Source organism: Scardinius erythrophthalmus (genome assembly GCF_964197995.2).
Source record: "Scardinius erythrophthalmus genome assembly, chromosome: 24".
In the NCBI taxonomy this organism is placed as follows: Eukaryota; Metazoa; Chordata; class Actinopteri; order Cypriniformes; family Leuciscidae; genus Scardinius; species Scardinius erythrophthalmus.
Genome location: NC_138244.1, coordinates 3,060,167 through 3,085,166, shown reverse-complemented (window position 1 = coordinate 3,085,166; position 25,000 = coordinate 3,060,167). Strand labels below are relative to the sequence as shown.

The 25,000-nt window shown below is 45.2% G+C and overlaps 1 protein-coding gene across 1 annotated transcript in view; it reads left to right on the top strand.

Moving 5' to 3' along the window:
- LOC308685047 (A disintegrin and metalloproteinase with thrombospondin motifs 20) overlaps positions 1-25,000 on the top strand; it is a 108,690-nt gene that overhangs the window by 48,062 nt on the left and 35,628 nt on the right. Inside the window, exons 12-22 of the mRNA XM_081356495.1 lie at positions 8,630-8,775; positions 9,244-9,425; positions 14,006-14,142; positions 14,312-14,429; positions 16,091-16,186; positions 17,091-17,257; positions 18,189-18,318; positions 18,515-18,641; positions 19,424-19,634; positions 22,153-22,314; positions 23,626-23,790. Coding sequence (XP_081212621.1) covers positions 8,630-8,775; positions 9,244-9,425; positions 14,006-14,142; positions 14,312-14,429; positions 16,091-16,186; positions 17,091-17,257; positions 18,189-18,318; positions 18,515-18,641; positions 19,424-19,634; positions 22,153-22,314; positions 23,626-23,790 — 1,641 coding nt within the window. The remainder of the gene's footprint in view (positions 1-8,629; positions 8,776-9,243; positions 9,426-14,005; positions 14,143-14,311; positions 14,430-16,090; positions 16,187-17,090; positions 17,258-18,188; positions 18,319-18,514; positions 18,642-19,423; positions 19,635-22,152; positions 22,315-23,625; positions 23,791-25,000) is intronic.

Below are 25,000 nucleotides of genomic sequence, written 5' to 3'. Positions count from 1 at the left end.
GCGGCTACCAGACGCTACAAGACGTGACAGACCAAACAAAAATCCAGGCGGGAGGTGGAGTGGTGGAGGATCAGGGGGAGGGAAGGGGGGCCAGGTCCATGGAGGGAAACGGGGACAGGGAGTGACAGTTCATCTGGCGGCCAGGGCGGAGCAGACAGTCCACCGGGCGGCCAGGGCGGAGCAGACAGTCCACCGGGCGGCCAGGGCGGAGCAGACAGTCCACCGGGCGGCCAGGGCGGAGCAGACAGTCCACCGGGCGGCCAGGGCGGAGACTTTGCCTCGGGCGGCCAGGGCGGAGACTCTCCCTCGGGCGGCCAGGGCGGAGACTGTCCCTCGGGCGGCCAGAGCGGAGACTGTCCCTCGGGCGGCCACGGCGGTGAAGACCCCTCGGGCGGCCAGGGCGGAGACTCTCCCTCGGGCGGCCAGGGCGGAGACTGTCCCTCGGGCGGCCAGGGCGGAGACTGTCCCTCGGGCGGCCAGGGCGGAGACTGTCCCTCGGGCGGCCAGGGCGGAGACTGTCCCTCGGGCGGCCAGGGCGGAGACTGTCCCTCGGGCGGCCAGGGCGGAGACTGTCCCTCGGGCGGCCAGGGCGGAGACTGTCCCTCGGGCGGCCAGGGCGGAGACTGTCCCTCGGGCGGCCAGGGCGGAGACTGTCCCTCGGGCGGCCAGGGCGGAGACTGTCCCTCGGGCGGCCAGGGCGGAGACTCTCCCTCGGGCGGCCAGGGCGGAGACTGTCCCTCGGGCGGCCAGGGCGGAGACTGTCCCTCGGGCGGCCAGGGCGGAGACTCTCCCTCGGGCGGCCAGGGCGGAGACTGTCCCTCGGGCGGCCACGGCGGTGAAGACCCCTCGGGCGGCCAGGTTGGTGAAGACCCCTCGGTCGGCCACGGCGCAGGAACTGGAACAGACACCAATGGCTCAGGAACTGGAACTGGCACCAACGGCTCAGGCACTGGAACTGGCACTGGAACTGGTACCACCCGCTCAGGCACTGGAACTACTGGAACTGGCACCACCGGCTCAGGCACTGGAACTACTGGAACTGGCACCACCGGCTCAGGCACTGGAACTACTGGAACTGGCACCACCGGCTCAGGCACTGGAACTACTGGAACTGGCACCACCGGCTCAGGCACTGGAACTGGCACCACCGGCTCAGGCACTGGAACTGGCACCACCGGCTCAGGCACTGGAACTGGCACCACCGGCTCAGGCACTGGAACTGGCACCACCGGCTCAGGCACTGGAACTGGCACCACCGGCTCAGGCACTGGAACTGGCACCACCGGCTCAGGTTCAGACACAGACACAGACACAGACACAGGCTCAGGAACAGACACAGGCTCAGGAACAGACACAGGCTCAGGAACAGACACAGGCTCAGGAACAGACACAGGCTCAGGAACAGACACAGGCTCAGGAACAGACACAGGCTCAGGAACAGACACAGGCTCAGGAACAGACACAGGCTCAGGAACAGACACAGGCTCAGGAACAGACACAGGCTCAGGAACAGACACAGGCTCAGGAACAGACACAGGCTCAGGAACAGACACAGGCTCAGGAACAGACACAGGCTCAGGAACAGACACAGGCTCAGGAACAGACACAGGCTCAGGAACAGACACAGGCTCAGGAACAGACACAGGCTCAGGAACAGACACAGGCTCAGGAACAGACACAGGCTCAGGAACAGACACAGGCTCAGGAACAGACACAGGCTCAGGAACAGACACAGGCTCAGGAACAGACACAGGCTCAGGAACAGACACAGGCTCAGGAACAGACACAGGCTCAGGAACAGACACAGGCTCAGGAACAGACACAGGCTCAGGAACAGACACAGGCTCAGGAACAGACACAGGCTCAGGAACAGACACAGGCTCAGGAACAGACACAGGCTCAGGAACAGACACAGGCTCAGGAACAGACACAGGCTCAGGAACAGACACAGGCTCAGGAACAGACACAGGCTCAGGCTCAGGAACAGACACAGGCTCAGGCTCAGGAACAGACACAGGCTCAGGCTCAGGAACAGACACAGGCTCAGGCTCAGGAACAGACACAGACACAAACACAGACACAGACACAGACACAGACACAGACACAGACACAGACACAGACACAGGCTCAGGAACAGACACAGGCTCAGGAACAGACACAGGCTCAGGAACAGACACAGGCTCAGGAACAGACACAGGCTCAGGAACAGACACAGGCTCAGGAACAGACACAGGCTCAGGAACAGACACAGGCTCAGGAACAGACACAGGCTCAGGAACAGACACAGGCTCAGGAACAGACACAGGCTCAGGAACAGACACAGGCTCAGGAACAGACACAGGCTCAGGAACAGACACAGGCTCAGGAACAGACACAGGCTCAGGAACAGACACAGGCTCAGGAACAGACACAGGCTCAGGAACAGACACAGGCTCAGGAACAGACACAGGCTCAGGAACAGACACAGGCTCAGGAACAGACACAGGCTCAGGAACAGACACAGGCTCAGGAACAGACACAGGCTCAGGCTCAGGAACAGACACAGGCTCAGGCTCAGGAACAGACACAGGCTCAGGCTCAGGAACAGACACAGACACAGACACAAACACAGACACAGACACAGACACAAACACAGACACAGACACAGACACAGACACAGACACAGACACAGACACAGGCTCAGGAACAGACACAGGCTCAGGAACAGACACAGGCTCAGGAACAGACACAGGCTCAGGAACAGACACAGGCTCAGGAACAGACACAGGCTCAGGAACAGACACAGGCTCAGGAACAGACACAGGCTCAGGAACAGACACAGGCTCAGGAACAGACACAGGCTCAGGAACAGACACAGGCTCAGGAACAGACACAGGCTCAGGAACAGACACAGGCTCAGGAACAGACACAGGCTCAGGAACAGACACAGGCTCAGGAACAGACACAGGCTCAGGAACAGACACAGGCTCAGGAACAGACACAGGCTCAGGAACAGACACAGGCTCAGGAACAGACACAGGCTCAGGAACAGACACAGGCTCAGGAACAGACACAGGCTCAGGCTCAGGAACAGACACAGGCTCAGGCTCAGGAACAGACACAGGCTCAGGCTCAGGAACAGACACAGGCTCAGGCTCAGGAACAGACACAGACACAGACACAAACACAGACACAGACACAGACACAGACACAGACACAGACACAGACACAGGCTCAGGAACAGACACAGGCTCAGGAACAGACACAGGCTCAGGAACAGACACAGGCTCAGGAACAGACACAGGCTCAGGAACAGACACAGGCTCAGGAACAGACACAGGCTCAGGAACAGACACAGGCTCAGGAACAGACACAGGCTCAGGAACAGACACAGGCTCAGGAACAGACACAGGCTCAGGAACAGACACAGGCTCAGGAACAGACACAGGCTCAGGAACAGACACAGGCTCAGGAACAGACACAGGCTCAGGAACAGACACAGGCTCAGGAACAGACACAGGCTCAGGAACAGACACAGGCTCAGGAACAGACACAGGCTCAGGCTCAGGAACAGACACAGGCTCAGGCTCAGGAACAGACACAGGCTCAGGCTCAGGAACAGACACAGGCTCAGGCTCAGGAACAGACACAGACACAGACACAAACACAGACACAGACACAGACACAAACACAGACACAGACACAGACACAGACACAGACACAGGCTCAGGAACAGACACAGACACAGACACAGACACAGACACAGGCTCAGGAACAGACACAGGCTCAGGAACAGACACAGGCTCAGGAACAGACACAGGCTCAGGAACAGACACAGGCTCAGGAACAGACACAGGCTCAGGAACAGACACAGGCTCAGGAACAGACACAGGCTCAGGAACAGACACAGGCTCAGGAACAGACACAGGCTCAGGAACAGACACAGGCTCAGGAACAGACACAGGCTCAGGCTCAGGAACAATCACTGGCTCCGGCTCAGGAACAGACACTGGCTCCGGCTCAGGAACAGGCTCAGGAACAGACACTGGCTCCGGCTCAGGAACAGACACTGGCTCCGGCTCAGGAACAGACACTGGCTCCGGCTCAGGAACAGACACTGGCTCCGGCTCAGGAACAGACACTGGCTCCGGCTCAGGAACAGACACTGGCTCCGGCTCAGGAACAGACACTGGCTCCGGCTCAGGAACAGACACTGGCTCCGGCTCAGGAACAGACACTGGCTCCGGCTCAGGAACAGACACTGGCTCCGGCTCAGGAACAGACACCACTGGCTCCGGCTCAGGAACAGACACCACTGGCTCCGGCTCAGGAACAGACACCACTGGCTCCGGCTCAGGAACAGACACCACTGGCTCCGGCTCAGGAACAGACACCACTGGCTCCGGCTCAGGAACAGACACCACTGGCTCCGGCTCAGGAACAGACACCACTGGCTCCGGCTCAGGAACAGACACCACTGGCTCCGGCTCAGGAACAGACACCACTGGCTCCGGCTCAGGAACAGACACCACTGGCTCCGGCTCAGGAACAGACACCACTGGCTCCGGCTCAGGAACAGACACCACTGGCTCCGGCTCAGGAACAGACACCACTGGCTCCGGCTCAGGAACAGACACCACTGGCTCCGGCTCAGGAACAGACACTGGCTCCGGCTCAGGAACAGACACCACTGGCTCCGGCTCAGGAACAGACACCACTGGCTCCGGCTCAGGAACAGGAACAGACACCACCGGCTCAGGAACAGAAACAGACACCACCGGCTCAGGAACAGAAACAGACACCACCGGCTCAGGAACAGGAACAGACACCACCGGCTCAGGAACAGGAACCGACCCCACCGGCTCAGGAACAGGAACCGACACCACCGGCTCAGGAACAGGAACAGACACCACCGGCTCAGGAACAGACACAGGCTCGACAGCGGCCATCTTGTCAGGGGACACAGGCTCGGCAAACGTGACCTGAACACTCTCGGCGGCGGCCCTCTTGTCCGAAGACACAGGCTCAGCAGGCGTGACGTGAACAGGCTCGGTGGTGGCCATCTTGTCCGAAGACACAGGCTCGGCAGGTGTGACGTGAACAGGCTCGGCGACGGCCATCTTGTCCGAAGACACAGGCTCGGCAGGCGTGACGTGAACAGGCTCGGCGGCGGCCATCTTGTCCGAAGACACAGGCCCGGCAGATGTGACGTGAACAGTCTCTGGCTGGGCAGACGTGACATGAACAGTCTCTGGCTGGGCAGACGTGACGGATCGCTGGGGTGGTGCAGGCAGTGCGAGCAGCTCGGGCGGGGCCAGTAGAGCATGACGTCTGGGTGGTGCGGGCAGAGCAAGACGCCTGGGCGGTACGTCAGGGACGGTAGTCACCTCCGGGATGGTCTCCGTGTTAGGAGCCACCGGACTCGGGATCACTGGAACAGGGACCACCGGAAATGGGATCACCGGAACAGTTACGGAGAGAGCCTTTCTCCTCCTCCTGTGTTTTGGTGCCACTTGACTCTGGACCACCGGAACTGGGACCACCGGTACTGGGACCTCCGGCACTGGGACCACCGGCACTGGGACCACCGAATTCGGAACCACCGGAACTGGGACCACCGGAATCGGGACCACCGGAATCGGGACCACCGGAACAGTCACGGAGGAGGTCTTCCTTCTCCTCCTCTGTTTCCGATGGCAATGTGCAGGTTCTGAGCTGGGCGGAATCAGTGGCGAAGGGTGCTTAGGGGAATTCAGCGCCATGGCCTCTTCAGTCTGGCGGGCCCATAAAGCCAGGCCCTGAAAAATGTTCATGCTGCTGGATCCATTGTGTGACGGAGTCCTTCTGTCACGATCCACACACCAAGGAAAGGGAGAGAAACAGGTGGATCCAAATACAGCGTTTTTATTTGTAGGGCAATCCAATTCGTCGTCATCCATGCAGGTGTCAAAATCCATATTAGCAGTCCAATATAACAAAATAAACAAACAAGGAACAAGAACATAAACCGGAAACACAGGGAACGGAAGTGGTGTGATATATTACAAGGACTCCGTGACACATACTAAAACAGACAGGGTATATATACACAGGGAACACAAGCTAAACAAGATAACAAGGGGGCGTGGTAAACTGAAACACCTGTGAAGACTAATCAACATAACAAGGAACAACTAAACATGACAAGACACATGGCAGGATCACATGACAAGCATGGAATAATATGACAGACACTAACAAGGAACAAGACACAAAACCCACACCGTGACAAGTTTAGTTTAGTTTTTTTTGTGTTTAGTTTAGTTTTGTTTTAACAACTCTCCCACACTGTCAACAATTTTGCCTTTAATAACTTTTTTAACAAGATAGTGCACTTGTTGACCAAGGTCAGTGAAATTTGAGATGTGACTTGAAGAAAAAAAAGAAAAAGCAAAGTATGTTTCCCTTATACATAATAATTAATTCACAATGAAATTGAAATTTAGTCAAATAATTGTATTAGTTGTGTGCATGTAAGATGCTTAAAATGATTCGATTTCAAACTAGCCGTTTAACTAAAATTGTACATTTTCATGATGTTTCTGGGAAAAGCATTGTTAATTTTATGTTATTATATTTTATTCTATGGCCTCTGTTTAATCCTTCCTTTCCGGCTCTTCCCCAAGCGAGGTGTATCGCGTTCCCAGCTTTAGGATAATCCCGAGCGCTTCATGCGTGGGAACCTTCGGTGGTCATGAGCTCGTTTCTCTTCTGGACTCAGTCTAACTCTGAGCGAACGCTCTTCACTGTGTAATGACTGTAATTGTAAATACCAGCAGAACGCTGTTGTGTAACGTTTGTATTTTATCAGGTGAAAGAGAAGCCTGTAGTCAGAGATGTATATCACACGCAGAGTTATGAATGAAGCAGTCATGAGCAGCGACACCGGATCTCACGCTCGTCTCTCTGATTCTTTTATTCTCCCAGATAATTGTGTTTCCTGTTTAGAGGGAGATTGTGTTGCTGAGGAGAGACACCAGGGGTTCCTCACAAACACTACCATGTTACAATCATGTTTTTGGCACAAAATGTGTCATCAGAGTACCATGGTAAATCTGAAATTATACACTGCCGTTCAAGTTTGGAATCAGTTCGACTTTTAATGTTTTTAAAATGAGTCTCTTCTGCTCACCAAGGCCGCATTTATTTGATTAAAAATACAAACAAAAACAGTAAAAGTGTAAAATATTATTATGATTTAAAATATATTTTTTCTATGTGAATATATAGTAAAATATAATTTATTCCTGTGATTAAAGCTCAATGTTCAGCATCATTACTCCAGCATTCAGTGTCACATGATCCTTCAGAAATCACTCTAATATGAGGATCTGATGATCAAGAAACATTTCTACACTATTTATCTGAAATAGAATCTTTTGTAACATTCTTATTCATATATACATTTCTTTACTGTCACTTTTGATTTATTTAATTCATCCTTGATGAATAAAAGTATCGATTTCTTTAACTCCCCCATCAAAGAATCCTGAAATAAAAATGTAAATAACTGTTTTCAACACTGATAATAATCATAAATGTTTCTTGATCATCAAATCATCATATTAGAGTGATTTCTGAAGGATCATGTGACACTGAAGACTGGAGTAATGATGCTGAACATTCAGCTTTGATCACAGGAATAAATTACACTATATATTCACATAGAGAACAGTTATTTCAACTGGAATAATATTGGAATTGGAATAATATTTCAGAAAATTACAGTTTTTTTTTTTGTATTTTTAATCAAATGAATGCAGCCTTGGTGAGCAGAAGAGACTTTTTTTTAAAAACATAAAAAATCTCACCGATCCCAAACTTTTGTCTGGTAGTGTATATAATTACCATGACCATGACATCATTAATCAGTAAAAATGAGGTTTGAAAGAAAAGATGTTTCCGATGTGAATATCGTAAGAGAGGAAGGAGTGGTGTGAGAGAGAGAGAGAGAGAGAGAGAGACTGTAATGAGTTCTGTCGCTCTTATCTCTCCGCTTGGGTTTCCTTATCGAGCAGCAGCAGCTCAGTGCGTGTGTGTGTGTGTGTGTGCCAGCGACGGCCAGCGTAACGCAGCGAGACCGACGCCAGCCTGTCCTGCATTCCAGCTCGAGCGAGAGATTCGGTTACTGCTTGAAACTGGACGTTTACACCGATGACAGCGAACGACACAGACGAGTCACGAGAGCTTGTGCTGTACGATATACATGATCCAGTCCATGATGCAGATGCACACACACACACACACACACACACACACACACACACACACACACACTAACCCAACCGATAAACCTGCCCATCACACAAAACTTTCTGCATTTTTACATTTTCAAAAAAAACATTCTGCATGATTTTTAAGCTTGTTTCCTCAATTTAGGTTCGCAGTGACACGAGTCCCCATGAGTGTGTGTGCATTCAGGGTTAAGTCTCCACCGGGATAGAAAGACATGTACACACACACACACACACACACATACAGACACGCTCAGCGTTTCGTTCACCAGAGTTCAGATTCACTGACTGTAGATCTGAGTGAGTGTTTGAGAGCTGCTTCAGTTCCACAGTGTCATTTTCTGATGTATTGTGTGTGTGTGTGTGTGTGTTTGCAGTACTGCAGGCACGGCATGTGTGTGAATAAGGAGATGGACATGAAGCCGGTTCATGGTGAGTGGGGCCCCTGGGGGCCGTACAGTGTGTGTTCCAGAACCTGTGGAGGAGGGACTCGCAGCACAACCAGAGACTGCAATAAACCTGAGTGAGCACACACACACACACACACACACACACACACACACAGGTTTTTATACTTTGCTTAAGTAAACAGTCAACTGAAGAACTTTGGATTCAAGACTTTTATTTACTGACGTTTTGTGTTATAACAAAATACAAAATAACTTTGAGTCAGCTTGCTGCACTCACAGCTGGTGAAGTGGATTCACTTATTGTAGAGTTAACGAAAGTTATCATGAGCATTGTAATGTTTAAAGCAGATGTCTTAACAAATGTCAGTAGACCGGGAAGATTTTAAAACGAGCCGTTCATTCATAAATACGTAAGATCACAGTGAAAATGCAAACCGGAAGACTAAAGACAACGAGCGCAGCGCTGAAAAGGGGCGGAGCTACATAAGGTCTATAGGTAGACGTGGATCAGCTGAGAGTCACTGATGCGAGCTTGACTAACGTGACCTGCCAGAACTGACGCTACGCTTGATGGTTCTCAGGCCGAGGAACGGAGGGCGTTTCTGTGTGGGCCGCAGGATGAGGTTCCGCTCGTGTAACACGGATCCGTGTCCCCGGGGCCCGAGGGACTTCAGGGAGGAGCAGTGCGCACAGTTCGACGGGAAACACTTCAACATCAATGGACTCCCACCAACCGTCCGCTGGGTGCCGAAGTACAGCGGCAGTGAGTGTGTTTGACCTCTGACCTGTCAGAACACACACACACACACACACACATGTGGAATACACACATTCAGTGTCTCGACTGCATTCATACAGTTGGCAGATGCTTTTATCTGGAGTGAATGCTTTACAGTTTCTCTCTGACAGAAGAAATAGAGAAATCACATTAGTCTCTGTCAAAGAAAAACACTTCAGAAGCACTTCATTAGCCAAACAGAAACACTCTCTGCTGCTCTGACGTGTTTTTGGAGAGAGTGAATGTCTCTATAGATTCTACTGTAACTTTAGAACTGTTCTAAAGTACAGCAGTTTTGCCAAAGGACCAAGTAATCTACATAACTAAAAGTTCTCATCTCTCTCTGGTGTTTCTCATCTCTCTCTAGTGTTTCTCGTCTCTTTCTCATCTCTCTCTGGTGTTTCTCATCACTCTCATCTCTCTCTGGTGTTTCTCATCTCTCTCTGGTGTTTCTCATCTCTTTCTCATCGCTCTCTGGTGTTTATCGTCTCTTTCTCATCACTCTCATCTCTCTCTGGTGTTTCTCATCTCTCTCTGGTGTTTCTCATCTCGCTCTGGTGTTTCTCGTCTCTTTCTCATCTCTCTCTGGTGTTTCTCATCTCTCTCTGGTGTTTCTCATCTCTTTCTCATCTCTCTCTAGTGTTTCTCATCTCTCTCTGGTGTTTCTCATCTCTCTCTGGTGTTTCTCATCTCTCTCTGGTGTTTCTCATCTCTCTCTGGTGTTTCTCATCTCTCTCTGGTGTTTCTTCTCTTTCTCATCTCTCTCTGGTGTTTCTCGTCTCTTTCTCATCTCTCTCTAGTGTTTCTCGTCTCTTTCTCATCTCTCTCTGGTGTTTCTCGTCTCTTTCTCATCTCTCTCTAGTGTTTCTCGTCTCTTTCTCATCTCTCTCTGGTGTTTCTCATCTCTCTCTGGTGTTTCTCGTCTCTTTCTCATCTCTCTCTAGTGTTTCTCGTCTCTTTCTCATCTCTCTCTGGTGTTTCTCGTCTCTTTCTCATCTCTCTCTGGTGTTTCTCGTCTCTTTATCATCTCTCTCTGGTGTTTCTCGTCTCTTTCTCATCTCTCTCTGGTGTTTCTCTTCTCTTTCTCATCTCTCTCTGGTGTTTCTCGTCTCTTTCTCATCTCTCTCTGGTGTTTCTCGTCTCTTTCTCATCTCTCTCTGGTGTTTCTCATCTCTCTCTGGTGTTTCTCATCTCTCTCTGGTGTTTTTCGTCTCTTCCTCATCTCTCTCTGGTGTTTCTCATCTCTCTCTGGTGTTTCTCATCTCTCTCTAGTGTTTCTCATCTCTTTCTCATCTCTCTCTGGTGTTTCTCATCTCTCTCTGGTGTTTCTCATCTCTTTCTGGTGTTTCTCATCTCTCTCTGGTGTTTCTCATCACTCTCATCTCTCTCTTGTGTTTCTCATCTCTCTCTGGTGTTTCTCATCACTCTTATCTCTCTCTTGTGTTTCTCATCTCTCTCTGGTGTTTCTCATCACTCTCATCTCTCTCTTGTGTTTCTCATCTCTCTCTGGTGTTTCTCATCACTCTCATCTCTCTCTTGTGTTTCTCATCTCTCTCTGGTGTTTCTCATCACTCTCATCTCTCTCTTGTGTTTCTCATCTCTCTCTGGTGTTTCTCATCACTCTCATCTCTCTCTTCTCTTTCTCATCTCTCTCTGGTGTTTCTCATCACTCTCATCTCTCTCTGGTGTTTCTCTTCTCTTTCTCATCTCTCTCTGGTGTTTCTCATCTCGTTCTCATCTCTCTCTGGTGTTTCTCATCTCGTTCTCATCTCTCTCTGGTGTTTCTCATCTCTTTCTCATCTCTCTCTGGTGTTTCTCATCTCTCTCTGGTGTTTCTCTTCTCTTTCTCATCTCTCTCTGGTGTTTCTCATCTCTTTCTCATCTCTCTCTGGTGTTTATCGTCTCTTTCTCATCACTCTCATCTCTCTCTGGTGTTTCTCATCTCTCTCTGGTGTTTCTCATCTCGCTCTGGTGTTTCTCGTCTCTTTCTCATCTCTCTCTGGTGTTTCTCATCTCTCTCTGGTGTTTCTCATCTCGTTCTCATCTCTCTCTGGTGTTTCTCATCTCTCTCTGGTGTTTCTCATCTCTCTCTGGTGTTTCTTCTCTTTCTCATCTCTCTCTGGTGTTTCTCGTCTCTTTCTCATCTCTCTCTGGTGTTTCTCGTCTCTTTCTCATCTCTCTCTGGTGTTTCTCATCTCTCTCTGGTGTTTCTCATCTCTCTCTGGTGTTTCTCGTCTCTTTCTCATCTCTCTCTGGTGTTTCTCATCTCTCTCTGGTGTTTCTCATCTCTCTCTGGTGTTTCTCTTCTCTTTCTCATCTCTCTCTGGTGTTTCTCGTCTCTTCCTCATCTCTCTCTGGTGTTTCTCTTCTCTTTCTCATCTCTCTCTGGTGTTTCTCGTCTCTTTCTCATCTCTCTCTTGTGTTTCTCATCTCTTTCTCATCTCTCTCTGGTGTTTCTCATCTCTCTCTGGTGTTTCTCGTCTCTTTCTCATCTCTATTTGGTGTTTCTCATCTCTTTCTCATCTCTCTCTGGTGTTTCTCATCACTCTCTGGTGTTTCTCGTCTCTTTCTCATCTCTCTCTAGTGTTTCTCATCTCTTTCTCATCTCTCTCTGGTGTTTCTCATCTCTCTCTGGTGTTTCTCATCTCTCTCTGGTGTTTCTCATCTCTCTCTAGTGTTTCTCATCTCTTTCTCATCTCTCTCTGGTGTTTCTCGTCTCTTTCTCATCTCTCTCTAGTGTTTCTCATCTCTCTCTGGTGTTTCTCATCTCTCTCTGGTGTTTCTCTTCTCTTTCTCATCTCTCTCTGGTGTTTCTCATCTCTCTCTGGTGTTTCTCATCTCTCTCTGGTGTTTCTCGTCTCTTTCTCATCTCTCTCTAGTGTTTCTCATCTCTTTCTCATCTCTCTCTGGTGTTTCTTATCTCTCTCTGGTGTTTCTCATCTCTCTCTGGTGTTTCTCGTCTCTTTCTCATCTCTATTTGGTGTTTCTCATCTCTTTCTCATCTCTCTCTGGTGTTTCTCATCACTCTCTGGTGTTTCTCGTCTCTTTCTCATCTCTCTCTAGTGTTTCTCATCTCTTTCTCATCTCTCTCTGGTGTTTCTCATCTCTCTCTGGTGTTTCTCATCTCTCTCTGGTGTTTCTCATCTCTCTCTAGTGTTTCTCATCTCTTTCTCATCTCTCTCTGGTGTTTCTCGTCTCTTTCTCATCTCTCTCTAGTGTTTCTCATCTCTCTCTGGTGTTTCTCATCTCTCTCTGGTGTTTCTCTTCTCTTTCTCATCTCTCTCTGGTGTTTCTCATCTCTCTCTGGTGTTTCTCATCTCTCTCTGGTGTTTCTCGTCTCTTTCTCATCTCTCTCTAGTGTTTCTCATCTCTTTCTCATCTCTCTCTGGTGTTTCTTATCTCTCTCTGGTGTTTCTCATCTCTCTCTGGTGTTTCTCGTCTCTTTCTCATCTCTATTTGGTGTTTCTCATCTCTTTCTCATCTCTCTCTGGTGTTTCTCATCACTCTCTGGTGTTTCTCGTCTCTTTCTCATCTCTCTCTAGTGTTTCTCATCTCTTTCTCATCTCTCTCTGGTGTTTCTCATCTCTCTCTGGTGTTTCTCATCTCTCTCTGGTGTTTCTCATCTCTCTCTAGTGTTTCTCATCTCTTTCTAATCTCTCTCTGGTGTTTCTCGTCTCTTTCTCATCTCTCTCTAGTGTTTCTCATCTCTCTCTGGTGTTTCTCATCTCTCTCTGGTGTTTCTCTTCTCTTTCTCATCTCTCTCTGGTGTTTCTCATCTCTCTCTGGTGTTTCTCATCTCTCTCTGGTGTTTCTCGTCTCTTTCTCATCTCTCTCTAGTGTTTCTCATCTCTTTCTCATCTCTCTCTGGTGTTTCTTATCTCTCTCTGGTGTTTCTCATCTCTCTCTGGTGTTTCTCGTCTCTTTCTCATCTCTATTTGGTGTTTCTCATCTCTTTCTCATCTCTCTCTGGTGTTTCTCATCTCTCTCTGGTGTTTCTCATCTCTTTCTCATCACTCTCATCTCTCTCTAGTGTTTTTCGTCTCTTTCTCATCTCTCTCTGGTGTTTCTTATCTCTCTCTGGTGTTTCTCATCTCTCTCTGGTGTTTCTCGTCTCTTTCTCATCTCTATTTGGTGTTTCTCATCTCTTTCTCATCTCTCTCTGGTGTTTCTCATCTCTCTCTGGTGTTTCTCATCTCTTTCTCATCACTCTCATCTCTCTCTGGTGTTTCTCATCTCTTTCTCATCTCTCTCTGGTGTTTATCGTCTCTTTCTCATCTCTCTCTGGTGTTTCTCATCTCTCTCTGGTGTTTCTCATCTCTCTCTGGTGTTTCTCATCTCTCTCTAGTGTTTCTCGTCTCTTTCTCATCTCTCTCTCTGGTGTTTCTCATCTCTTTATTATACCTCTCTGGCATTTCTTATCTATTTGAATATCTTTTCTGTCACTTTTGATCAATTTAATGCATTCTTGCTGAATATATGGATTGATTTATTTTTAAAAAACTCATTTATAATACTGAAATATCACAGTGGTTTCACGTCTCACACTTATCTCTCTTGTTTCTCAGTTCTGATGAAAGATCGCTGTAAACTTTTCTGTCGTGTCACGGGGACGATGGCGTACTATCAGCTGAGGGATCGAGTCGTTGATGGAACACCGTGTGGACCAGACACATATGACATCTGTGTACAAGGCCTCTGTCGGGTATGAAGCAATATCTAAAAAATGCTAATACTGCGTTACTTTGATATCATGGTGCTGCATCATTACTTTATTAATATACCATGATATTTATATGGTGTGTGTGTGTGTGTGTGTGTGTGTGTGTGTGTGTGTGTGTGTGTGTGTGTGTGTGTGTGTTTGTGTATCTTAGCAAGCAGGTTGTGACCACATTTTGAACTCAAAGGCAAGAAATGATAAGTGTGGTGTCTGTGGAGGAGACAACTCGTCATGTAAGACAATCGCTGGAACCTTCAACAACGCACAATATGGTGAGATTTACCAGTCTGGTGTTTCTCATCTCGTTCTCATCTCTCTCCGGTGTTTATCATCTCTTTTTTCATCACTCTGGTGTTTCTCATCTCGTTCTCATCTCTCTCTGGTGTTTCTCATCTCGTTCTCATCTCTCTCTGGTGTTTCTCATCTTGTTCTCATCTCGTTCTCATCTCTCTCTGGTGTTTCTCATCTCGTTCTCATCTCTCTCTGGTGTTTATCATCTCTTTTTTCATCACTCTGGTGTTTCTCATCTCGTTCTCATCTCTCTCCGGTGTTTATCATCTCTTTTTTCATCACTCTGGTGTTTCTCATCTCGTTCTCATCTCTCTCATGTCTTTCTCATCTTGTTCTCATCTCTCTCTGGTGTTTCTCATCTCATTCTCATCTCTCTCTGGTGTTTCTCATCTTGTTCTCATCTCTCTCTGGTGTTTCTCACCTCTTTCTCATCTCTCTCTGGTGTTTCTCATCTCGTTCTCATCTCTCTCTGGTGTTTCTCATCTCTCTCTGGTGTTTCTCACCTCTTTCTCATCTCTCTCTGGTGTTTCTCATCTCTCTCTGGTGTTTCTCATCACTCTCATCTCTCTCTGGTGTTTCTCTTCTCTTTCTCATCTCTCTCTGGTGTTTCTCATCTCGTTCTCATCTCTCTCTGGTGTTTCTCATCTTGTTCTCATCTCTCTCTGGTGTTTCTCACCTCTTTCTCATCTCTCTCTGGTGTTTCTCATCTCGTTCTCATCTCTCTCTGGTGTTTCTCATCTCTCTCTGGTGTTTCTCACCTCTTTCTCATCTCTCTCTGGTGTTTCTCATCTCTCTCTGGTGTTTCTCATCTCTTTATCATCTCTCTCTGGTGTTTCTCATCTCATTCTCATCACTCTCTGGTGTTTCTCGTCTCTTTCTCATCTCTCTCTGGTGTTTCTCATCTCTTTCTCATCACTCTCTGGTGTTTCTCATCTCTCTCTGGTGTTTCTCATCTCTCTCTGGTGTTTCTCATCTCTTTATCATCTCTCTCTGGTGTTTCTCATCTCATTCTCATCACTCTCTGGTGTTTCTCGTCTCTTTCTCATCTCTCTCTGGTGTTTCTCATCTCTTTCTCATCTCTCTCTGGTGTTTCTCATCTCTCTCTGGTGTTTCTCGTCTCTCTCTGGTGTTTCTCATCTCTTTCTCATCACTCTCTGGTGTTTCTCGTCTCTCTGTGGTTTTTCTCATCTTGTTCTCATCTCTCTCTGGTGTTTCTCACCTCTTTCTCATCTCTCTCTGGTGTTTCTCATCTCGTTCTCATCTCTCTCTGGTGTTTCTCATCTCTCTCTGGTGTTTCTCACCTCTTTCTCATCTCTCTCTGGTGTTTCTCATCTCTTTCTCATCTCTCTCTGGTGTTTCTCATCTCATTCTCATCACTCTCTGGTGTTTCTCGTCTCTTTCTCATCACTCTCTGGTGTTTCTCGTCTCTCTCTGGTGTTTCTCATCTCTTTCTCATCACTCTCTGGTGTTTCTCATCACTCTCTGGTGTTTCTCTGTCTCATCACTGTCTCGTGTTTCTCATCTCTTCCTCATCACTCTCTCGTGTTTCTCATCTCTTTCTCATCACTCTCTCATGTTTCTTGTGTCTTTCTCATTGCTATCTGGTGTTTCTTATCTTGTTCTCATCACTCTCTTATGTTAGGTTATAACGTTGTGGTTCGGATTCCTGCTGGTGCGACCAACATAGATATAAAGCAGGTCAGCTACTCTGGATCACCAGAAGATGATAACTATCTCGGTGAGTTCAGTACATACATTACCAGACCAGATTACACTAGTGTTACAGTGATGGTATCAGATGATATTACCATGGTCATCTGATATATGCTATACATTATGAACGATTTCCATATTCACATGCTGTGATATTTGCATGGTACTTCAACGAATAACGCACACTCAATCACATTCAGAAAAACAGAAAACCAATGTCATCTGAACAGGAGTGTGTTTCCCGTACACTGACGTAACTCGCTGCTTAACTACAGTAGTACGACGCATCATTGAAGAAATCCACTAGCGAGTCACGACTGTTTCCCGAATCCATATTGTTGCAAATCGGTTGTTTAACCAAGTTGGTAAATGATGTCACGTAGATGGAGGAGTAATAACTACTTTTAATGAATCTCTTCAAGATCAAATTAATGCTAGATGTTTTGATATAAATAATGATCATGTCATCTGAGGACTATTTTTCATTTTTCTCAGTTATTTTGCTTTATTTCCAGATTCAATCACAGACTTGTTCTTACGTACTAGAGCACGTTCGCACATGCGCACTCTTCAAAAAAGACGTTTTAAATCTCTTGACAAACCAATAGACGTATAAGACATTTGTGTGTATTCTAAATAAAACACAGATTGTACTGAATGTCAGCTTGATTATTTGTCTCAAGATAAGGATTTATTGAGTCCACATGTCATGCAAACTAGAAACTCTGCTTCTAACCACAGGTCGAGATCTAGAGCTGTCGTTACACACACAACTCTGCGATGCTGTTTGCGAATGTTCGTTGGAACGATGGTTTCGTGAAACACGGACTCGTTGAACTGCTGATAACGACAGAACTTGCAACCATAGTTGGCTAACAATGCTTTCGGGAAACACACCTTCTTGATCCTTCTTGTCCTCTGATCTGCAGCTCTGTCTGACAGTCAGTCCAACTTTCTCCTGAACGGGAACTTTGTGGTGTCCATGTTTAAAAGGGAAATCACCTTTAAGGGAGCAGAGATTGAGTACAGCGGATCCAACACTACAGTGGAACGGATCAACTGCACACAACGGATTGAGGAGGAGCTCGTGCTGCAGGCAAGTCGAACTACACCAAACACAACCATTATAAAAGTGTAGTGTGACACAATTCGGCATCAAGACATAAGGTCCTTGCTCACTGAGTCCGAAATTTTCGTATGCATTTTTTCTTATTGGTCATTCAGTGGCTCTGAATTGTCAAAACAACTTCAAAATGGTTGCTACGGATGCAAAAAACATGGACAATCGAACCCGATACAATTTGTTTTATGACGGACGAAGGTTTCAGATGCAGTGTGCAAACATGATTGACACAACGTGAGGTCGTGTTTATTTTTTAGTGAAGTTCACAATGTAATTTCGGGGGGAGTGAACCCATCTAATCTTTCAATTAACTGCCGGAGCATATAAGCAGCCGCTTTCCTTGCTCTGGCATCAGCTGTTCTGGCGTCCCTCCACCTACATAATTTAGGCATCTTGCTACCATACTCATCATCCGAGCATTAGCAGTCCCACTGGGGGGTATATCTCAGCTTGAGTTGATGCTGCTTCCTCGAGCCCCTCCTTTGCAGACAGCAAGCCAAATATGCTTAACCTTATTAGCTTAAAGATTATATGGGCAAAGGAACTCAGGGGTATTTCGGACTCAGTGAGCAAGGACATTTTACAGCGAAATGAAAGAAAACCACAGCAAAGTTTTAGACCAATGAGATTCCATTGAGGGTGGGGCCAGCCAGCATGACATGATGAGAACAGATAACATCTAATTATCTTGTGCATCACCTTATTTTGTTATTGTCTGATTATGACCACACTACAAAAAAAAATCTGTGATTTTTGTAAAATTTTTAATAATAGGTAAAATACTTCAGATTTAAAATGGTGAAAGATAATACAATCAGAGTTATATACTATTATAGTTTTATATTATTATCTTAAGTTAGCTTAAAGTTAGATTTACAGGCTTGTGATCTTCCTGTCGTCTCAGGTTCTGTGCGTGGGAAACCTGTATAATCCTGACGTCAGATATTCCTTCAGCATTCCCATCGAGGAGCAGCGGGAGCAGTTCGGCTGGGATCCGGCAGGCCCGTGGCAGGAGTGCAGTCGCATGTGTCAAGGTTCTGCTTTCTTTCCGAGTCTATTGCCTGCACTTACTTTTGGTTTTCTGTCCTAAAACACCTTCTAATCAGTCTCTGGTATCTCTTCCTCATCTCTCTCTGGTGTTTCTCATCTCTTTCTCATTTTTCTCTGGTGTTTCTCATCTCTCTCTAGTGTTTCTCATCTCTTACGCTTCATGTGTGTGTTCCTCAACAGGTGAGCGGCGACGGAAGGCGGTGTGTGTTCGTAAGAGTGATCACCTGGTGGTTTCGGATCAGAGGTGTGAGTATCTTCCTCGACCCAGGGGAGCGACGGAGAACTGCAATAGCGACTGTGAACTCAGGTACATCCGCACAACAGCTCCCGTGTCTTATTCTAGTGTTGAACCAAAAGAAAAACTGAAAGCACATATTCTGCAAACACTGAAATGTTTTTATGTTTCAATTTAATCTTAAATGTTTGATTTGATATTGATTTGATCAACAAAGGTGATCTTGGTTTGGTGATGAAGCCTGATTTTCCTTCAGTTAGTGTCAGTACAATTGCATCTCATCTTCAGCAACATAACATATTGTATAATCTCATGAAAATATTTTTTACTTTTGAAATTTGATGGCAACGTGCTTCCATATTCAGTTAATCTGACCACAAGAGTTTCATCACATCACAATATCCTGCATCATCAGTGAGCTTTTACATTAAATATAATTACACATGCATTATTTCCAATGCATGCATTTGTTTCCCACACTGTAAAAAATGATTTCTCAAAGTTGTAAATAAGATTATTGAAGTATGATTTAAAAGAAAATACTATTTCAGTAAATCTACATAAAAATTTCATGTTTAATATTTAAAAAATGCAAAAAAAGGTCTGCACTCTAAAAAATCTTTTATTATAGACAGAAGATAAAGGGCAGACCTTTTTTTGCATTTTTGCATTAGATTTGATACATAGGTCTCAGCACCCAATGAGCTGGGACAGCACAGTGAGTGTGACATGCAAGTAATGCAAATGAACCTTTTGGGTTTCTTGGCTAAAAGGTCAACACAATAGAAAAGCAAAGAAAGCGAACGCTGATGTCTGTTGGACAGCGTTTGAGCCGTTTCCTCTGCGCTCCTCAGGTGGCACGTGGCGGGCCGGAGCGACTGCTCCAGTAAGTGTGGCCCGGGTTCCCGTACGCTGGACGTGTTGTGCATGCGTTACAGTCAGAGCAAGAGCGTGAGTGAGCGTGTGGAGAGCCGTGCCTGCGCAGACCTGCCCAAACCACAGACTCGAGAGGCCTGTCACGGAGACTGTCTGCTCAAGAGCTGGCAATACAGCGCCTGGTCTCAGGTGACACACACTACAGATCATACTCTGACTTATTAAAGTGCCCGATGCTGTTTCAAAGGTTGCTCATTTTGTTTTTGATTCTCCTACAAAATGCATTCAAGGTCAAACTTTCTCATAATCTCCACTGCAGCATCAGCTCTTTTCTCTCAGTGTCTGAAACTGTTCAATCAAGGATTCAGTCTCTCTAAACCCCGCCTCTCTGAGAGCTGCTCTGCTGTGATTGGTCAGAAACCAGATACACATTAGCATATCTGAATCTCAGCTCTTGATACTCAGTGATACGAACAGTAACGATGGCGTGGGTTTTACCGCATCAATCTCATCAGAATGGATTTGCTTTGTCAGCAGAAACAGCGTCTTCTCCACATGAACAACACGAACCAAACTCTTCCAGTTTGGGAGAACTTGAACTTGTGAGACTGAATTACTGACGACTCGTTTCAGTTCAGAATCACTTCTTTCTTTTGGGAGACAAAAACTCCATTCATCTGCACTTTGACCTTTTACATTCACAAACAGCTGTATTACACACTGCATGAAAGGTCATATCCTTTAAAAATCCTTTATAAAAAAATAATAGCACAATAGGGCACTTTAATAACAATAATAATATAAAAATAGCCCTAAATCCAGCTATTGTGTTTCGGGTCACTTTGAGTCAAGTCAAGTCATCTTCATTTATATAGCGCTTTTAACAATGTAGATTGTCTCAAAGCAGCTTTACAGAGATAAGCGTATAATTTAAGGTAACAGAGATTGTTTCGACTGTACAGCAGAGTTAAGTTATTTCCATCTAAAGTTAGTTTTAATTGATTTGGTTCCGTTGCAATGATCATTTGTTATTAAATTAGGGGCCGCTAAGACGACACCATTCTCTCTACACAGACTTTAAACGCGAACCTGTGAGAAACGCTGATGGCGGTCACATGCGCATTTAGAATGGGTTCTATAGTTATGTGCGTTAGAATATACGCAGGTTTGGAATTCCCTACAAGCCAAGCCTAAACAAAATACTTGTCTTTCCTTATAAATTTGATAAGGAATTTTATTTTATTTGTTGCTTTGGGGTAGGACCGCAAGACGAATTTTCCCGACAACGCCTTATCTGTAGAGTGGTAGTGGGATCCTCCATAGGGAGAGACTAGTTGGCACTTCAGCACTGCGTTGTCATCGGTCCAGGCGAAGGTCCTTCGTCAGATCTGGATACGGCCTGGATCCGGCAGGCTGCAGGAAAAACCTTGGGATAAACACAGACACTAAAATTAGCGTAGATGCCATTCTTCTCGTGATGTAACGAGTACATCAGGATTTTTGGGAAGTGTTCCCGGTTCCGGCTGACCTAATCTATGCAGCATAGCATTAAATTATAGAAGTCTATAATGTATTATGTGAAAGCTAGGTCAAAGAGATGTGTCTTTAATCTGGCTTTGAACTGACAAGAGTGTGTCTGCTTCCCGGACAATGGTAGGAAGACTGTTCCAGAGTTTTGGTGCTAAATAGGAGAAGGATCTACCGCCAGCAGTCGATTTTGATATTCTAGGTAAAATCAACTGGCCGGAATTTTGAGATCGTAATAGACGTGACGGACTATAATGCGTTAAGAGCTCGCTCAAGTACTGCGGAGCTAAACCATTCAGTGCTTTGTAAGTAATCAGCAATATTTTAAAATTTATGCGATGTTTAATAGGGAGCCAGTGCAGTTTTGACAGAACCGGGCTAATATGGTCATACTTCCTTGTTCTGGTAAGAACTCGAGCTGCTGCGTTTTGGACCAGCTGTAGTTTGTTTATTAAGCGTGCAGGACAACCACCCAGTAGAGCATTACAATAATCTAGCCTTGAGGTCATGAACGCATGAACTAATTGTTCCGCATTTGTCAATGAGAGCATATGACGTAATTTAGATATATTTTTAAGATGGAAAAATGCAGTTTTACAGATACTAGACACGTGACTTTCAAATGAAAGATTGGTATCAAAGAGCACACCCAGGTTCCTAACCGACGACGAAGACTTAACAGAGCAGCCATCAAGTGTTAGACAGTATTCTAGATTATTACGTGAGGAAGTTTTTTGTCCAATAATTAGAAACTCTGTTTTTTCAGAATTTAGAAGTAGGAAATTACAAGTCATCCAATTTTTTATATCCGCTATGCATTCCGTTAATTTTGTGAATTGATAAGTTTCGTTAGGTTTTGAAGAAATTTTGACCCCATTCGATTTTCCAACAGCTTGAAACACTGGTTGAACTATTTATTTCTTCTTGAAATTTGGTGGCTATTCCTCTTTTAGTGTCTTGAATGTGCATGCAAAGTTTCGACACATAGATGTGTTTTGGAAAGGCTGTACACATTTTGTTACGTCTTTTGTGATGGGGTGAAATTGACCCTCCATTGGTTTCCATTCAATTCAATTAACCATTCAGTTCAGTATTTTAGCACAAGGATGTGTGGATTTGCATGTGATGTTTCTCCTTGGTTCTCCTGATTCTCTGTAATGTGTTGTGCTTGTGTTCGCAGTGCTCGAGGAGCTGTGGACGTGGCGTTCGGACGAGACAGGCGTTCTGTATGAACAATCTGGGCCGCAGGCTGGCGGAGCGAGAGTGTGATGATCAGAGAGTCCTGAGCGAACCCTGCAGTGACGTGCCCTGTCCCGACTGGAGCGCCAGCCCGTGGAGCGAGGTACTGACGCCAAACTCTTCCTATCCTACCACACTGTTAACGGCGGCATCAAACAGATGATGTGCTCGTCTTTTCCCCCTATTGTGTCGTATATCCAAGTGAAACGCTTCTGGAACAAGAACAAATATAGAACGTGACTCATATGTGTTCATTTGAGTCTCAACAATGCAATCTTGACCCGGTGAGACTTATTTTCTGGAAAATATGATCAAGTTTCTCCTCTATTGTATCGTGTATCTGAGGGAAACGCTTCTGGAACAAGAACAAATGTGGGCGGGGCTTGATTGTGTCTGTGTGGAATTGATTGGCTGATTGGATGGTTGTGGTTTGCTATTGGCTAATCTCATGTGAGTGACAGGTTATAGCCCCGCCCTCGTCATCAGAGAAGAGATACTGCAAGAGGAACTTATTCTGATTCAAGATTATTAACACAATAATGATGATGTGCACCCATAAATCATTTAGAATAAACACTGCAATAATAAAGAATTTCATGGTTAATTATTTTTTTTTAATTAAAATATTATGATGAATTTAAAACAATAATGATGTGCACCGATACATCTTTTGGAATAAGAAGAAGAAAAAAAAAAATATTTTCAGGTAATCAATAATTCATATAATTAAAATAGCGCTGGGCATTCAAAATAAAAGTTTGTGCTTACATAATATGTGTGTGTGTGTGTGCTGTGTATAATTATTTTGTATATAAACACACACATATGCATGTATATATTTAAGAAATATTTGCATGTATATACTTTATATATAGATTTATACATAATTTATATTATATATAAATATAAATATTTTATATATAAATATTTTTTTTTTCTTAAATATGTACATGCATGTGTGTGTATTTATTTATATATACAAAATAATTATACACAGTACGCACACACATACTTTGGGGATATTTAATTTAATTTTATCAATCAATAAATTCCACTAGAAACAAACCTTGTATTATTTTAATTTAATACTGTGAAGCTGCTTTGATACAATCTGTATTGTGAAAAGCGCTATACAAATATACTTGACTTGAACTTGACATATTATATAAACACAAACTTTTATTTTGGATGTGATCAATAGTTGCCCAGCAATAAATTAAAATAATAAAATAAACTCAAGTCCTTAAAATCCTATAAATCCTGTAAATTCATATAATAAATACTTAATAGAATGTTTAATAAAACTGTGTATTAAACTGAACTGAGTCGTTCTGAATCCTATGAATGCATTTTTTTTTAAATATTACATTGAATCGTTACTCACAGTACTACAGTAACTCTGTCTCTGTTTCAGTGTCTGGCGACGTGTGGGAAGGGCGTGCGACACCGGCAGGTGCAGTGCATTCTGGGAGACGAGCAGCTGAGTGAGCAGCGCTGTGACCCGAACACCAAACCCTCGGCGCTGGGCGTCTGTGAGCGTCCCGAATGTGCGTCCTGGCAGACCGGAGGCTGGAGTCCGGTGAGAAACACACCAGCGCGCTCTGTCTCGTGTGTTTGATCAAAGATTAGTTCACTTCAAAATGAAAATTAGACCATGATTTACTCTCCCTCAAGTCGTCCTAGGTGTATATGACATTCTTCATTCAGACGAATACAATCTGAGTTTGATAGATACACTTTTATGATGGACAGATGCACTTTAATGGTGGATAGATGCACTTTAATGATGGATAGATGCACTTTTGTGATGGATAGATGCACTTTTGTGATGGATAGATGCACTTTTGTGATGGATAGATGCACTTTTATCATGGATAGATGCACTTTTGTGATGAACAGATGCACTTTTGTGATGGATAGATGCACTTTTGTGATGAACAGATGCACTTTTGTGATGGATAGATGCACTTTTATGATGGATAGATGCACTTTTATGATGGATAGATGCACTTTTATGATGGACAGATGCACTTTTGTGATGACAGATGCACTTTTATCATGGATAGATGCACTTTTATGATGGACAGATGCACTTTTGTGATGGATAGATGCACTTTTACGATGGATAGATGCATTTTTATGATGGATAGATGCACTTTTATGATGGACAGATGCACTTTAATGATGGATAGATGCACTTTTGTGATGGATAGATTCACTTTTATGATGGATAGATGCACTTTTGTGATGGATAGATTCACTTTTATGATGGATAGATGCACTTTTGTGATGGATAGATTCACTTTTATGATGGATAGATGCACTTTTATGATGGATAGATGCACTTTTATGATGGATAGATGCACTTTTATGATGGACAGATGCACTTTTATGATGGACAGATGCACTTTTATGATGGACAGATGCACTTTTATGATGGATAGATGAACTTTTATCATGGATAGATGAACTTTTATGATGGATAGATGAACTTTTATCATGGATAGATGCACTTTTATGATGGCTAGATGCACTTTTATCATGGATAGATGAACTTTTATCATGGATAGATGAACTTTTATGATGTATAGATGAACTTTTATCATGGATAGATGAACTTTTATGATGATAGATGCACTTTTCTGATGGATAGATGCACTTTTATGAAGGATAGATGCACTTTTGTGATGGATAGATGCACTTTTGTGATGGATAGATGCACTTTTCTGATGGATAGATGCACTTTTGTAATGGTTTGATGCACTTCAAAACAGAAAGAGCGATTCATC